The 14397-nt window shown below is 42.2% G+C and overlaps 1 protein-coding gene across 2 annotated transcripts in view; it reads left to right on the plus strand.

Annotated features, from left to right (window-relative positions):
* Nucleotides 1–14397, plus strand: part of LOC137524298 (serine protease 33-like) — a 66908-nt gene that overhangs the window by 25487 nt on the left and 27024 nt on the right. For both annotated transcript variants that reach the window (XM_068244010.1, XM_068244012.1), the window contains exons 2-4: nt 3149–3362; nt 8398–8669; nt 9848–9993. In XM_068244010.1, the coding sequence (XP_068100111.1) occupies nt 3149–3362; nt 8398–8669; nt 9848–9993 (632 nt within the window). The remainder of the gene's footprint in view (nt 1–3148; nt 3363–8397; nt 8670–9847; nt 9994–14397) is intronic.

Raw genomic sequence — 14397 nt, forward strand, 5'->3', positions numbered from 1 at the left:
AGTTTAGGCGCCAAAACCTGACCTTGCCCCAGGCCCAACTTGGGGCAACTTGGTCTAGATCCGTCCCTGCAAGTTTCCGGCGCCTGCGCAGTAGAGCGGACCCGACTGAGATCGGGTATTTCCGTGTAGTTTGGAGCGGAAAGCAGCCACAGCGCCCCCGCTGGAGCCAGCAAAGGTAAATATTGATTTTACAGTTGGGTCTGTCGCCGGCTGTTCGGAGGGCTGCAGCGAGACCCCCGTGGGACAGAGGACGGCGTGGGAAGCCTCATTAGGATCTGGAGGCTTCCCCCACCCGAGGTGAGTACACCCCAGGGGATATTTTTGAGGTTACAGAGTCTCTTTAAAATACCTTAAAACAAAATTAGTATACCAAAAGTGAAATGTTAATAATACAATAAGCTTGAAATTGAAAATGTACGCATAATACCTCTGAAAACGATAAAATAAGTAAAAACAAAAATTAGCTCATTATACTCCTGAAAGCGAAATTTAAAAATGATACAATAAGTTAAACCAAAATGTAAAACTAATTTGTAAACGATGTGTGCCGCAAACATTATTTTGTAAACAAAAAGGTTTGCTATCACGATCCCTGCAACCGCTATTTGTAGAGCGCCCTAATTACTTCTTTGGCACCCAATAGCCAATATTTTGCATTACAGCCTATGGTGCGCCCTTTTTGTCCACTAGCCATATGCGCCCTTTTTTCGGTAGCAGGAAAAAAAGGGTGCCAGCTGAAAGTGGACGAAAAGGGCGCTGCCGTAGACGCTAATGCAATTATTGTTAATACGGTGAAAAAAAAGCTGAAAAAAATGTTGTTAACAACATTAGAGCATTATAGTTTTTGAAGTATGTTATCATTTTAGAAGCTTGCAACTTTATACTTATTGCCATAGTATTTTGTTTGTATGTACAGATTGTATGTTATCAAAGATATTAAAGTTTGTATGTGTAAAATGGTGTTTCTGCAGAGGGAGTGGTTAGGGTTAGGCACCACCCAGGCACCACCAGGGTTAGGCACCACCAGGGGGATGGTTAGGTTAGGCACCACCGGGGGGGGGGGGTAGGTTTATGCATCACCAGGGAATGGTTGGGGTTAGGCACCATGAGGGGGGGGAGTGGTTAGGACTAGGCGCCACCAGGGGAGTGGTTAGGATTAGGCACCAATGGGGGGTTTAGGCGCCACCAGGGGAGTGGTTAGTTTTAGGCACCACCAGGGGAGGGTTCTCTGTGAGAGTACGGTAAGGCCATGAATCACAGCAGCGCTTCATGCAGCCGCAGTAAGGCTGACCCCGCGGTTTGCCTGAATACAGAGCAGCGAGAGCGGGACAGCGGCGGGGAGCGGAGGTGACAGCGTGGGACAGTTGGCTGCAAGGGGCTGGAGAAAACCCCAGGTGAGTAAAGCTAATGTTTACTTTTTTCCCTGATAACTCCTTTAAGCTATATTGTTGAATTACGTAACCCATCTGTTTTTACAAAGGTATTTATCGTTAACCAAGTTTGACAACAATGTTTATTGTTATCAGATTTCGTTATCCACCGGCGCCATTTTGTTATCCAGCCGGGCCCATTTTTTTACTGCACCCTTTATTCATACACGCCCTTTTTCCTGTTTCTGTTCTTCAAAACTCTTATACAACCAGGTCCTTGCTGTGTATTACCTCACATCCAGTATGTTGCTTATTGGGGCTAAAGTTCTTACTGTAAATACTGGTTGATAAAAGATAAAAAACTATATTCAATGCCAAACAGCAGCAACTTAAGCAGTTAAAATTCTGGAATGCATAAAATGATAAATACATGAGATGCCAGGATACTACTCCCTCTGTAGTATTAATCACCTGTGAGGCCACATGTGGAGTATACAGTTTATTTATACAGTTTTTGAGAGCCACACAGTAGGAAAGAAGGACACTGAAGTTTTAGAACATGTAGAAAAAATGGCAACTAAAATCATCCAAAGGTATGGAAAGTTTAACTTACAAATAACGGAAAACTGTTAATAATTTTCTTGGAAAAGAGACAACATAGAGGCAATATTACAGCATGAAAAATAGCTTTTTATTCCACAGTCTGTAGGGGACAGAAGTACATGATCTACATATGGAGGAAACTAAATTTTCCAAGTTTAGAACAGAGTCATTCACAGTTATGGTGCCAATCAGGGATGCTTAAATCCGTATTCTGGAGATACCCGGATAGTTGTATCCGGATATCTCCCAGTACACCTTTGCGGGGGGGTCAATCTTACCTGTCTGACGTCTTCTTGCTCCGTCCCTCGCCGCTTCTCACGATGTAGTCCACGCGGCGGTCACGTGACTCCAAACACTTCCTCTTTCCAGGTTGAAGAAGGAAGTGTTTGAAATCACGTGATGCATCGTGGACTGCATCGTGGGAGGCGCCGAAGGACGGAGCAAGAAGACGTCAGACAGGTAAGATTGACCCCCCCCTGCAAAGGTCTACTGGGAGATATCCGGATACAACTATCCGGGTTTCTCCCGAATAAGATTTGAGCATCCCTGGTGCCAATACATGATACAATTTTTTTTTTCATTTTTTTTTTAAATTTGATCATTTAGTTTGAGTATTTCGTTAAATCAAATATAAAGATTTTTCTAACATGTCTGATCGGATTTTTATTGAAAAAACGGGATAATTATTTGTTTTTCTTGATTGAAAAAAAAGATTCTTTTTGATTCGATCGTTTTGGTCAAATAAACTGGAAAATTAAACGTTTTTATTGTACAGTGTATGGGCACCATAATGGTACCCATACACGGTACAATAAATGCATTCGATTTTCCTGTTTATTCGACCAAAACAATCGAATTGAATAAAAGTTGAAAAGAACTTTTTTTTTTCGATCAAGAAATACAAACGATTATATTGTTTGTTCAATAAAAATCAGATTGGACATGCTGGAAAAATCTTTATATTTGATCTAACGGAATAATCAAACTAAATTATCTAATTGAAAAAAAAATTGCACCATGTTCGGGCACCGAGTGGTTAAATGTGTGTTTTCTTACCACAGTGGTGGAAAATGTATGGTAAACTGTAAATACACCAATACAAATTTGTAAAAATAAAAATATTTAACCTGATGCAATTTTAAATCATGTTTTCACCAACTCTCTGTTAATCCTAGGTGCTGCCACCACAGCAGGTAATTTCAGTGCAGCCTATGATACCTGCGGCTCTCCAACAGTTTCCGGTCGTATTGTTAATGGTGAAAATGCCTACGCAGGGGAGTGGCCGTGGCAAGTTTATATTGAGCGTTCTATTGATCTTATCTACATTTCTTACTGTGGCGGCTCCCTGATCAATTCGGAGTGGGTCCTGAGTGCTGCTCACTGCTTCCCGTAAGTGCTTATCCTATCTATAAAGACCAGATGTAAGCTAAGGCTCTTTTCACACTCTGCACATATCTTACTGCAGTAATGCAACCTCCTTACAACCGCCTAACGCCAATAGGCGGTCACGAGGTGGCTCCCCCAGGACCGTGTACTGCTGATTGGTGTCAAGTCCTGGGGGAGTGGTTTGCAGCGGGTCGTGCGCGACTGCTAGATGTTGAAACGTCTATTTGCATTGTACAGCGATGCGATGTACGGCAGCGCTGTACTGGGGCCAGCCGTGACACTCGGGTGTCCCCTGGGGAGGCTCACAGAGCAATCAGCTCTCACAGGCGATTGCTGGAATTGGTTGTCAGGGGGTGGGGGAGAAAAAATACATAAAAAAGACATTTTTATAAAAAATAAATCAATTAAAAAAACTACTACCTGCTGCAGCGATCAGAGCCCACCAACAGGAAGCTCTGTGGGCAGAAAAGGAGGGGGGGTCATTTGTGAGCTAAGTTGTATGGCCGTGCAGCAAGCATTTAAAGCTGTAGAGCACTAAATTGTAAAACATTGCCTGGTCACTAGGGGGGTGTAAGTCTCAAGTGGTTAAAGTGGACCCAAAATGAAAATAAACTAATGCGATAAACAATTGGATCCGTCCACCTACTCCTAAAAATGACTTTTTTTTTACATATCTCAAGGTTTTATTTGATGTATACACATTTACAAAGCAGATTTAGTGTTTTATCTCTGCTCATTTGCCATGTTTTAAGAGCATACATCATAAAAAAGGGCGCCTGGAAAAAAAGGGCGCATGGTCTAGCCAAAATTTAATGATTTTGTCAATAATCATGTTTTATCTTTTCTTATTGTAATAAAAATCTGAAAATATTGTTTATAACACAGAAAATTATAAAAAACTGTAAGTATAATTTTGTGTACAAACTTCTTTTACCTTTTCCTTGTGTAATAAAAATCTGAACGTATCGCTTATAACACTGAAATTGATAATATATGTATAATCATTATAATTATATAATATTGTGTATAACCTTCATTTATAATTTCTTCATGTAATAAAATATGAAAATATTATTTATAACAATAATAAAATATAAGTACGTTCACAATAACTTTAGTAAAACATTAGTAAATATTATTAACATTTTACTGCAACTAAACCTAACCCTACTCTCACAAAGAATCCTCCCTCTACCTCTCCCTAACCCTTAGACCCCTAATGGTGGTGCCTAAACCTAAGACCCCCCTGGTGGTGCCAAACCCTAAGACCCCAATGTTGGTGACAAACCCTAAGACCCCCCTGGTGGTGACAAACCCTAAATCTCCCCTGGTGGTGCCTAACCCTAAGAACCCCCTGGTGGTGCCTAACCCTAAGACCCCCCTGGTGGTGCCTAACCCTAAGACCCCCCTGGTGGTGCCAAACCCTAAGATCCCCCTGGTGGTGCCAAACCCTAAGACCCCCCTGTGGTGACTAACCCTAAGACCCCCCCCCCCTGGTGGTGCCAAACCCTAAGACCCCCCTGGTGGTGACTAACCCTAAATCCTCCCTGGTGGTGCCTAACCCTAAGACCCCCCTGGTGGTGCCTAACCCTAAAATTCCCATATCGTTTATCAAATTAATTTTTAAATCAATATATTTAGTTATAAACTCCCCTAGTAGTGCCTAACCCTAAAACTCCTATACAGTTTATCAAATTATTTTTTAAATCGATATAATTAGTTATTATTCGAGGATTTTTTTTATTTTCCACTAAATATTGTTTTAATTATGAAACTTTATGTAGAAAGAAACAATAACTATGGTAAGTATGTCTGTAAACGTTATTATATGGTAAGTATGTTTATAAATGTTATTTTTCACCAGGCGCCCAAATTTCCCGTCGTGCGCCCATCGAACAATATTTAACATGAGAGTCAATGGCGGCACCTTTTTTGTCCACTTGCCTCATGTGTGCAAATGTCCTGCTTCCGTTTTAGAGTCCCAGAGGGATAATATTGTACATGAACTGCTGACCTTTTTCACAATTGGGGGAAAGAGGCGCCCTGATTGGATAAAAGCGTCTAAAAACAGCGTAAAAACGACAAAGGACATGAGGAAATCTCTGTAATATATAAAAAAGATGTTTTATTTAGCACAGGTGCCCATACATTAGAAGATTATGGGCAGATTCGACCAAGAGACAAATTTATCTCTAATCAAATCTGATTAGAGATAAATTTGTCTCTAATCGAATCTGCTCATACACTACAGACCGATTCCCATCCGATTTCAGCATGAAATCATCAGGGAATCGGCTGAGCCTCAGTGTCAGCCCCACCCCCAAAATGTATAAATGTATGTAGTGTGTGCATTTATACATTACCTGTCCGGTGTCAGCCTCCGCGCAGTGACCGTTCCTTCTCGCCGGGTAACAGCCTCATGCACGCTAGTGGCGCATAGCGTCTGACGTCAGATGCTATGCGCCGCCGGCATGTATACGGAACCCGGCGAGATGGACAGAAACATGTGAAGGCTGACACCAGACAGGTAATGTATAAATGCACACACACTGCATACATTTATACATTGCAGGGGCAGTGGCGGGGGTTTCGTCGTCTTGTCGCTCGTTCGCAATTCGGCTGCCATACCGCCGCACACCCAACCAACTAACTTCAGCCCGACATCTTCCAGCATGCGTGAACGACAGTGCGGTCAATTTCTGTCCCGAAATTGGTCGCTTTGTCGGTCGGGCATGCACTTGGCAGCACCAATTTTCATCCAATTCGATTATAATAATCAAATTGGATGGTCGATTGGTTGGCAAATGTATGGGCCCCTTTAGGCAGGTGAAACTGATGAAACTAAAATTGAGTTATTTGGGCATAACAAGAGGCGTTATGTATGGAGGAAAACAACACGGCATTTCAAGAAAAACACCTGCTACCTACAGTAAAATATGGTGGTGGTTCCATCATGTTGTGGGGCTGTGTGGCCAGTGCAGGGACTGGGAATCTTGTCAAAGTTGAGAGACGCATGGATTCCACTCAGTATCAGCAGATTCTGAAGACCAATGTCCAGGAATCAGTGACAAAGCTGAAGCTGCGCCAGGGCTGGATCTTCAACAAGACAAGCAGGGATGAGCAGAAACTGCGCCAGTGCGAATATACGCAACGTGGTTCGCATCCACGCATCATAGTTCGTAGGTGAAGTTTCAAAACTACTCTTACAAATTTACTCGTAGCAAAGTACCGCTACGCGTAGCTTATGCCCACAATGCGTAGTTAACATGTTTATTGCGGAGTGAACTACGAATGCGTTTTTCGTGTCTAATTTTCCACGTGTGATTGTATGCTTACAAATTTACGCATTGGAAAGGGGAATGTACGCATAGAAGAGGACCTGGTATAAGCAATTAAAGAGAAATGAATGCATAAAATTTTCTGCATACGGGCAAAAACGTCCGGATATACTACGCTTCGCACTACGCGTAATTGCGGATTTTAACGCGCAGTCTACGAAATGCATACGAAGTGAATATTTGTTTTCAAAGCCGTAGTTTTGGCGAAGCGTAATTGCGTAAAACTACGCGTAGTTCCAGCGTAGCGAAGTTGGCTAACTACGACCATCCCAGAAGACAAGGACCCTAAAAATTGCCCAAAATCCACTTAGGCATTCATGCAGAGGAACAAGTACAATGTTCTGGAATGGCCATCTCAATCCCCAGACCTGAATATAATTGAAAATATGTGGTGTGAGTTAAAGAGAGCTGTCCATGCTCGGAAGCCATCACACCTGAATGAACTAGAGATGTTTTGTAAAGGGGAATGGTCCAAAATACCTTCAACCAGAATCCAGACTCTCATTGGAACCTACAGGAAGCGTTTAGAGGCTGTAATTTCTGCATAGGGAGGATATACTAAATTTAGATTTTATTTATTTTTTGTGGTGCCCAAATGTATGCACCTGCCTAATTTTGCTTAAACAATTATTGCACACTTTTTGTAAATCCAATAATCTTCATTTCACTTCTCAAATATCACCGTGTGTGTCTCCTATATGATATATTTAACTGACATTTTTTATCATAACAACCAACGATTTATACAGCAAAATCATGACGATTAACAACATTGCCCAAACTTTTGCATCCCACTATATAGTCTCTGCTCAATTGCAGTGTCTCAAGAGTCCCAGAGTGAAAATACATGAACTAGTGACATTTTTATCTTTTCCTCTCACAGTAATAAGCCCAGGTATCTGCTTAGGAAAGTGTTTTATGGCTTTAATTTGTTATCAGTGAGCTGACTGGGTCCTGACTGGAGAAAAACTCAGTTCCATAGCTAATTATACACTCTTTCAGGCAGGGAAAAAAGAAAAACAGCACAGCATAGGTGTCCTTATGCTTGCCACTGTACTGTACAGTATATGCACATGTCTATTTTATCATGTCACATGTCATCTCTGGTACACTTTAAGGCTGGCTTTACACCTGGCCTGTGCGTTTGTGGTGTAATGCCCTCCCCCTTGCGTAATCGCACCACAATGCACAAAATGTCATTCATATGACCAGCGAATGTCAGCAAACTGTTCGGGAACCGATCGCTGGCGAACCCCTCACCCTGTACTACTTCCAGGTCGCTATGACCCGTAGTAGTACGGCTGCTCTGGGCCGGCAGTGCGCGTCCTTGATCACGCGCCTATTGCCGGGCACTTTCTGAGCATGTGCGTGATGTCATGAGTGACGTCACGCTCATGCGCAGAGAGTGACCGGCAACAGGCCGATCCAAGACGCACACCGCCGGCCCAACGCAGCCGTACTACTATGGGTCGTAGCGACCCGGAAGCAGTATTTGCCCATAGAGATTCACTAGCGAACGGTTCGCTAACATCTCTAATGACCACGTGGCAGAGTGCGCTGACAAGGTCATATGCATAGTGCCTATTTGTCCTTTCTCTACCATTGTGTGGTGGTTGTGGTTTCCAACCTTGATACAGAGAACGCTTTCTACTAGAGAATGTATGTCTCACTTTTTTTACCTCCTTTTTTTTTTTTCACAGAGACAGCAATCTATACAAGTATCGTGTTATACTGGGGGAGTTACAGTTGTCTTTGATCAGTCCAAGTCGAATAGTTATTGGCATCAAGCGGCTGGTAGTGCATCCATATGGAGGGAACAGCGGAGACGCTGGAGACATCGCTCTGGTCCAGCTAGCCAATCCTGTACCCTACAACAACCTCATCATGCCAGTCTGCCTGCCATCTTCCACTGTCAAATTCCCTTGTGGCACGGAATGCTGGGTAACCGGTTGGGGCACCATAGCACAAGATGGTGAGCCTGTTTAACTCATTTGGTAGTAGAGATTCTTACATAAAAGGTTAGCTGATGTGAAAATATTATCTGTGCCTTTACCACATTACAGTTAGGCAACAAAGTGTCGGTACAATGGCCACAACCTTTGCCACTAATCACTCTGCTTACCAGTTTTCCCCTACCGACTTGTGGCAGTAGCATAGGAATGAGGATCTATTGTGGCTGGAAAGTGTAATGGTTAAGGGCTCAGCCTCTGACACAGGAGACCTGGGTTCGAACCTCAGCTCTGCCTGTTCAGTAAGCCAGCACCTATTCAGTAGGAGACCTTAGGCAAGTCTCCCTAACACTGCTACTGCCTATAGAGTGCATCCTAGTGGCTGCAGCTCTGGTGCTTTGAGTCCACCAGGAGAAAAGCGTGATATAAATGTTCTGTGTTTGTTTGTGTTTGTAAAAGGTCTTAATCATCACCAGATTCCTGCTCCAGAAGGCACAACTGGCTCATTTGTGCATAATTGCCCATTTGATTTTGGCACTGGAGATGGGTTTACTGTTTACTGAATTACCACAGCCAGATTTGTACTTTGTACTGCTAAAGGCAATCTGTCACCAGCAATCCCCTGACCAACTAACACCCCCCCCCCCCTTCAGTATAGGTAGCCAGATTATCCCCCATCTTCAGTATAGGTAGCCAGATGACACCTCCTCCCATATAGGTAGCCAGATGACCTGACCTTTCCTCCAGTACAGGTAGCCAGATGAACCGCCTCCAGTATATGTAGCCAGATGACACCCACCTTTAGCGTAGGTAGACAGATGGCCCCTCTCTCCCTCCAGTACAGGTAGCCAAATGACCTTCCCATCCTGCCCCTTCCCCTCATTGGATGTTAATTACCAAGAGGATCTAGTTCAGACCAGTAATCTTCTCTTACAAAACTCTCCAAAACTTTCCCCCAGCCTCAATTCATATTCATCATTTATTTCCAAGAACCATACTAGCTTTAACCTTCAATCCTCACATGAACCTCCCTTTTCCCATCCTTCATTTTGTCTACTTCCTCCCACTCTTACGTATAGGACTTCTCATGGATTTCGCCCCTCCTTTGGAACTCTTTCCCACATCTTGATCTCCATGCTCTGAGTCTGGACTTTGAAACCTTCAAGTGCACTCTTTAAATGAATCTCTTCATCTTTTGTAGTGCATCTGCCATATCCTAGGACCCTCCAAAAGGTGATGGTGCCACTAGTAAGTGACTCGACCTGTAAAAAAGCGTATGGCAAAAACTTCATCAAGGACGACATGATATGTGCTGGATACAAGGAGGGGCATAAAGATTCCTGCCAGGTGAGAAAACAAAACCTATATATATATATATATATATATATATATATATATATATATATATATATATACAGGGCCGGATTTCCGGATTTGGACTTCCCAGTGCCCTAGGCCCGGTACCACCAACCGCCCCCCCCCCCCCCCCACACACACACACACTCAGGGTGCATACACACAGACCATAGTCTTTGGAAAATGAAGGATCACAGACCAATTTTACCCCCTTCCATGTAGTATGAGAGCCACACCTACAAAGTCTATTCTATTGAGCTGAACTCCCCATGAGATAGAAATCTTTGCAAGATGCTGCACACAAAGATGCTGTACACATGCAACAGATCAGTATCTGCAAAAGATCTGTTCCTGCAAAAGATCCGTTTCTGCAAAATGCATTCATAGTCTATGATATCTGCAGATCCTCATACACACCTTGTTTAACAAACATTCATCTGCAGATCAGATCCACCAGGATGGATCTTCAGATCTGCAGATGATTGTCTGATCTGCAGATAATTGTCTGTTAAACAAGGTGTGTATGAGGATCTGCAGATATAATAGACTATGAATGCATTTTGCAGGAACAGATCTTTTGCAGGAACAGACCTTTTGCAGATATTGATCTTTTGAACGTGTTCAGCATCTTGCAAAGATTTTTATCTGATGGGGAGTTCAGCTCCATAGAATAGACTGTGTAGGTATGTCTCTCATACTCCATGGAAGGGGGTAAAATTGGTCTGTGATCTTTCATTTTCCAAAGACTGTGGTCTGATGTGTGTATGAGCCTTTAGGAAAATGAAAGATCACAGACCAATTTTACCCCCTTCCATGTAGTATGAGAGCCACACCTACACAGTCTATTCTATGGAGCTGAACTCCCCATCAGACAGAAATCTTTGCAAGATGCTGCACACTAGGATGCTGTACACAGTCAAAAGATCAGTATCTGCAAAAGATCTGTTCCTGCAAAATGCATTCATAGTCTATGATATCTGCAGATCATCATACACACCTTGTTTAACAGACATTCATCTGCAGATCCGATCCACCAGGATGGATTTTCACATCTGCAGATGATTGTCTGATCTGCAGATGAATGTCAGTTAAACAAGGTGTGTATGATGATCTGCAGATCTCATAGACTATGAATGCAATTTCCAGGAACGGATCTGTGGCAGGAACAGATCTTTTGCAGATACTGATCTTTTGTGTCTGTACAGCATCTGTGTGTGCTGCATCTTGCAAAGATTTTTATTTGATGGCGAGTGCAGTTCCATAGAATAGACTGTGAAGGTATGGCTCTCGTACTACATGAAGGGTGGCAAGATTGGTCTGTGATCTTTCATTTTTCAAAGACTATAGTCTGATGTGTGTATGAGCCTTTACGATCACTTGTTTGCAGGATACCTATGAATGTTTTCTCTCTGAAAAATGATGAATGATTGTTTTCCTGTTAGAGCAGTGAGTCCCTAATGCCTAGTACGCAACAGATAGATGGGTTGAATCGATTTTCCGATCACTTATACAAAGTCGATTAGAAAACTGATCAGAAATCAGATTAGACCTGTCGGAAATCATCAATTCGAGCCCATCTATCTGATGGCAAATTGCATGGTGTGTACCATGCATGAAGTAGCAGAGCGGCGTTCATCTCCCTCTCTGCTCTTCTGTAATCACAGATCTGTTGCATTTATTTTATAGTATTTATTGTACTGATTCTTTCACATGTGTTTTTTTACTGTTTGCCAACACGGTACAAATATATATTTTTTAAATTTTTAGTGTATGTTATTACTTTTGGTATACAAAACAGAATGTAACAATACAAAAGTATACAACAGTACATTTGCAATAATAATTATAGAGACGTTGTCTATCTCATACTAGACTACTGCTGCCTTTAAAATGAGCCAGCAAGGGGTTAAGATTTAGCTTAGAAGGGGCTGCCATAAATCTCTCTAAGGAAAACAAACCTTTTCTTTCTGTTTAAGATTTATGATCCAGGGGGAGAGAGGAGAAGGAATGGCTCAAGTCATTAACAGAGTCTGACCAGCAATACATTGTTTAGCCCAGCTTGAGTTGTAAAGTGGAAATAATTCTGTTAAAATGGTTACCTTACTGCATCAGAAATTGTGTCTACATTGTGATCCATATTTCTATCACCCCTGGCAATAAACTGAAGCTTGTATGTTCAGTAGATAGCACTGTCTCATCGCACACCACGAAGTAAGGAAAATACACGGAGCTCTGGAATTCTGACTGTGTGTGCAGCAAAGCCGGGGCGCTTAGTAACAGGATAAATGATTTATTTTGACATGCAGCCTCTTATCTCTCTCAGGTCCTGCCGCCCTTTTATCCTTCTGATTTTTTTTCGCCCTAGGCCGTGACCTTTGTGGCCTTTGCAGAAATCCGGCCCTGTATATATATATACACATGTAGCTAATTACGAACAAGAAATGAGTGAACGCAAAAGGTTTAGCACTAGATGTTTTTTACATGACCACAAAACAAGAAGATGAACTGAGTTGAAGTTAATGGGAAGAATAAGTACTAATCTCCAAATAAAGTGGAAGAAACAGCCTTAAAACGGATCTGAACTCGTCAGAACTCCCAATCTGCTCTAAAAGAGAAACAGCATAATAGCATGATACAAATGCTGCAATAAATCTACAGTGCGTCTACTTCCTCTTTTCATGGAAGCAGACATAGGGTTTACAATCTGTGTTTACAAATTAGCTGCTCTGCTGTGGCAGAGTAGATTCCTGAGCTGGCACAGCTTGTGATTAGACACAGAAGAGGGGGAACAAGACAGACTAAACTCTCTAAATACATACAAGGTGCATGTCTCTCTGTTTTCCTTCTGTCCTGTGCAAGACTTAAAGAGACTCTGTAACAAAATTTTGAGCCTTATTTCTTGTATCCTATAAGTTCCTATGCCTGTTCTAATGTGGTCTGTCTTACTGCAGCCTTTCCTACTTGCACAGTGGCTGTATTATCTCTGTTATATCATCTAATCTTCTTTCCTCTGACGGCTTTGTCGGGCTCAGGCTGGAATGTGTGAAATGTGCAGGGCTGCTTGTGATTGGATAGAAGCTATACACACCCTCTCCAGGCCCCCTGCAGGCTCTGTATGACTCACACACTCTGCTTATGTGAGCCTATCACAAGCTGGTTAGTTTCTTTGTAAACACTGCCTAAAACTTGGAATTACAAGCCAGGATTGCAGCAGAGAGTGGCAGAAACAGTACAGAGGGGCACAGGAGAACATAATGAATAGAATGGTATGCTTTTTGTTGTAAGAATTTTAGAGTACAGATTCTCTTTAAGGTCCACTTTAAAACTTTTGGTCTGAACCTCATCCTGGTAACTAATTCTTGGAAAACAGCCCCATCTGTGCTCAATTTTAGGTTCAAAGTCAAGCAAAACTGTTTAAAAATAAAAGTTCTGTTTTCCATAGAAAGAAACAGGAATCAGGAAGAGGTTTATAGTCAGGGGAAGTTAGGACTAGGCGAAGGAAGGAGAATTTCATTAATTAGGAAGAACTGAGCAGAAGAGTGCCGATAGCACTGCTAAAACAATTTTAGTAACTGTAACATGCATTTCAAAACCTCCTTGGTGAGCTCCGTGAAGCTGACCCCCTACAATTAGATCAGCACAAATAAAATTCCATCATGTTTAGTTATTGCTGTGTTTGTGCCCATTTGTGCTGCAAAAAATAAGATTTGCACTGCTTTTGTTTTGAAGATAATATCACGTATTTTTCTCCAGACTATAACATCACAGAGCCCCCGTACAAGAGGCTACACACATGAAACTGATATGGTTGGGTAGTGATGTGCTTGTGCTCATTTGTACTGCAAAAAAATATCATTTTATCTTTAATAGTTTTTGAGATATTCAAGTTTTTATAAAGGTCAAAAGTTCACTCAGCTTTTGCACTGTTGTAGAGAGTCTGACTGAACTTTCGACCTTTGTAAAAGATACTAGGTAGGGAAGGAACAGGAGATCCGATCATCTATTTTGTAGACTATCAGCTACAATAGTGGTTGATTCTGTAATGTGGGGAGGTTAGTGTAAGGAGGGGTAGTTAGTGTTAGGCAGTAGGTGGGGGGTTAGGTTTAGGCTCTTGAAGGAGAGGGTTAAAGTTAGAATGGGTGCCAGGTAAGTGCAATGTAAAATATTATAATTTTTACTAGTAGCCCTACCCAGCAGCCAATTCATATGGCATTGGCAACACCGCAATATGAGTGCCTACGCCAAGCATGAGTCTACCCCAGGAATAGGACTGAGATGGCCCAAACTGTTCGCCGGCGAGCAGTATTCTGCAAATATTGGCTGTTCGCATTCGAGGCAAACAGCAAACATATGGCGTGTTTGATTACCTCCCTACACATTATCATTGAGCTAAAC

The sequence above is a fragment of the Hyperolius riggenbachi genome, chromosome 7 (genome assembly GCF_040937935.1).
Source record: "Hyperolius riggenbachi isolate aHypRig1 chromosome 7, aHypRig1.pri, whole genome shotgun sequence".
NCBI lineage: Eukaryota > Metazoa > Chordata > Amphibia > Anura > Hyperoliidae > Hyperolius > Hyperolius riggenbachi.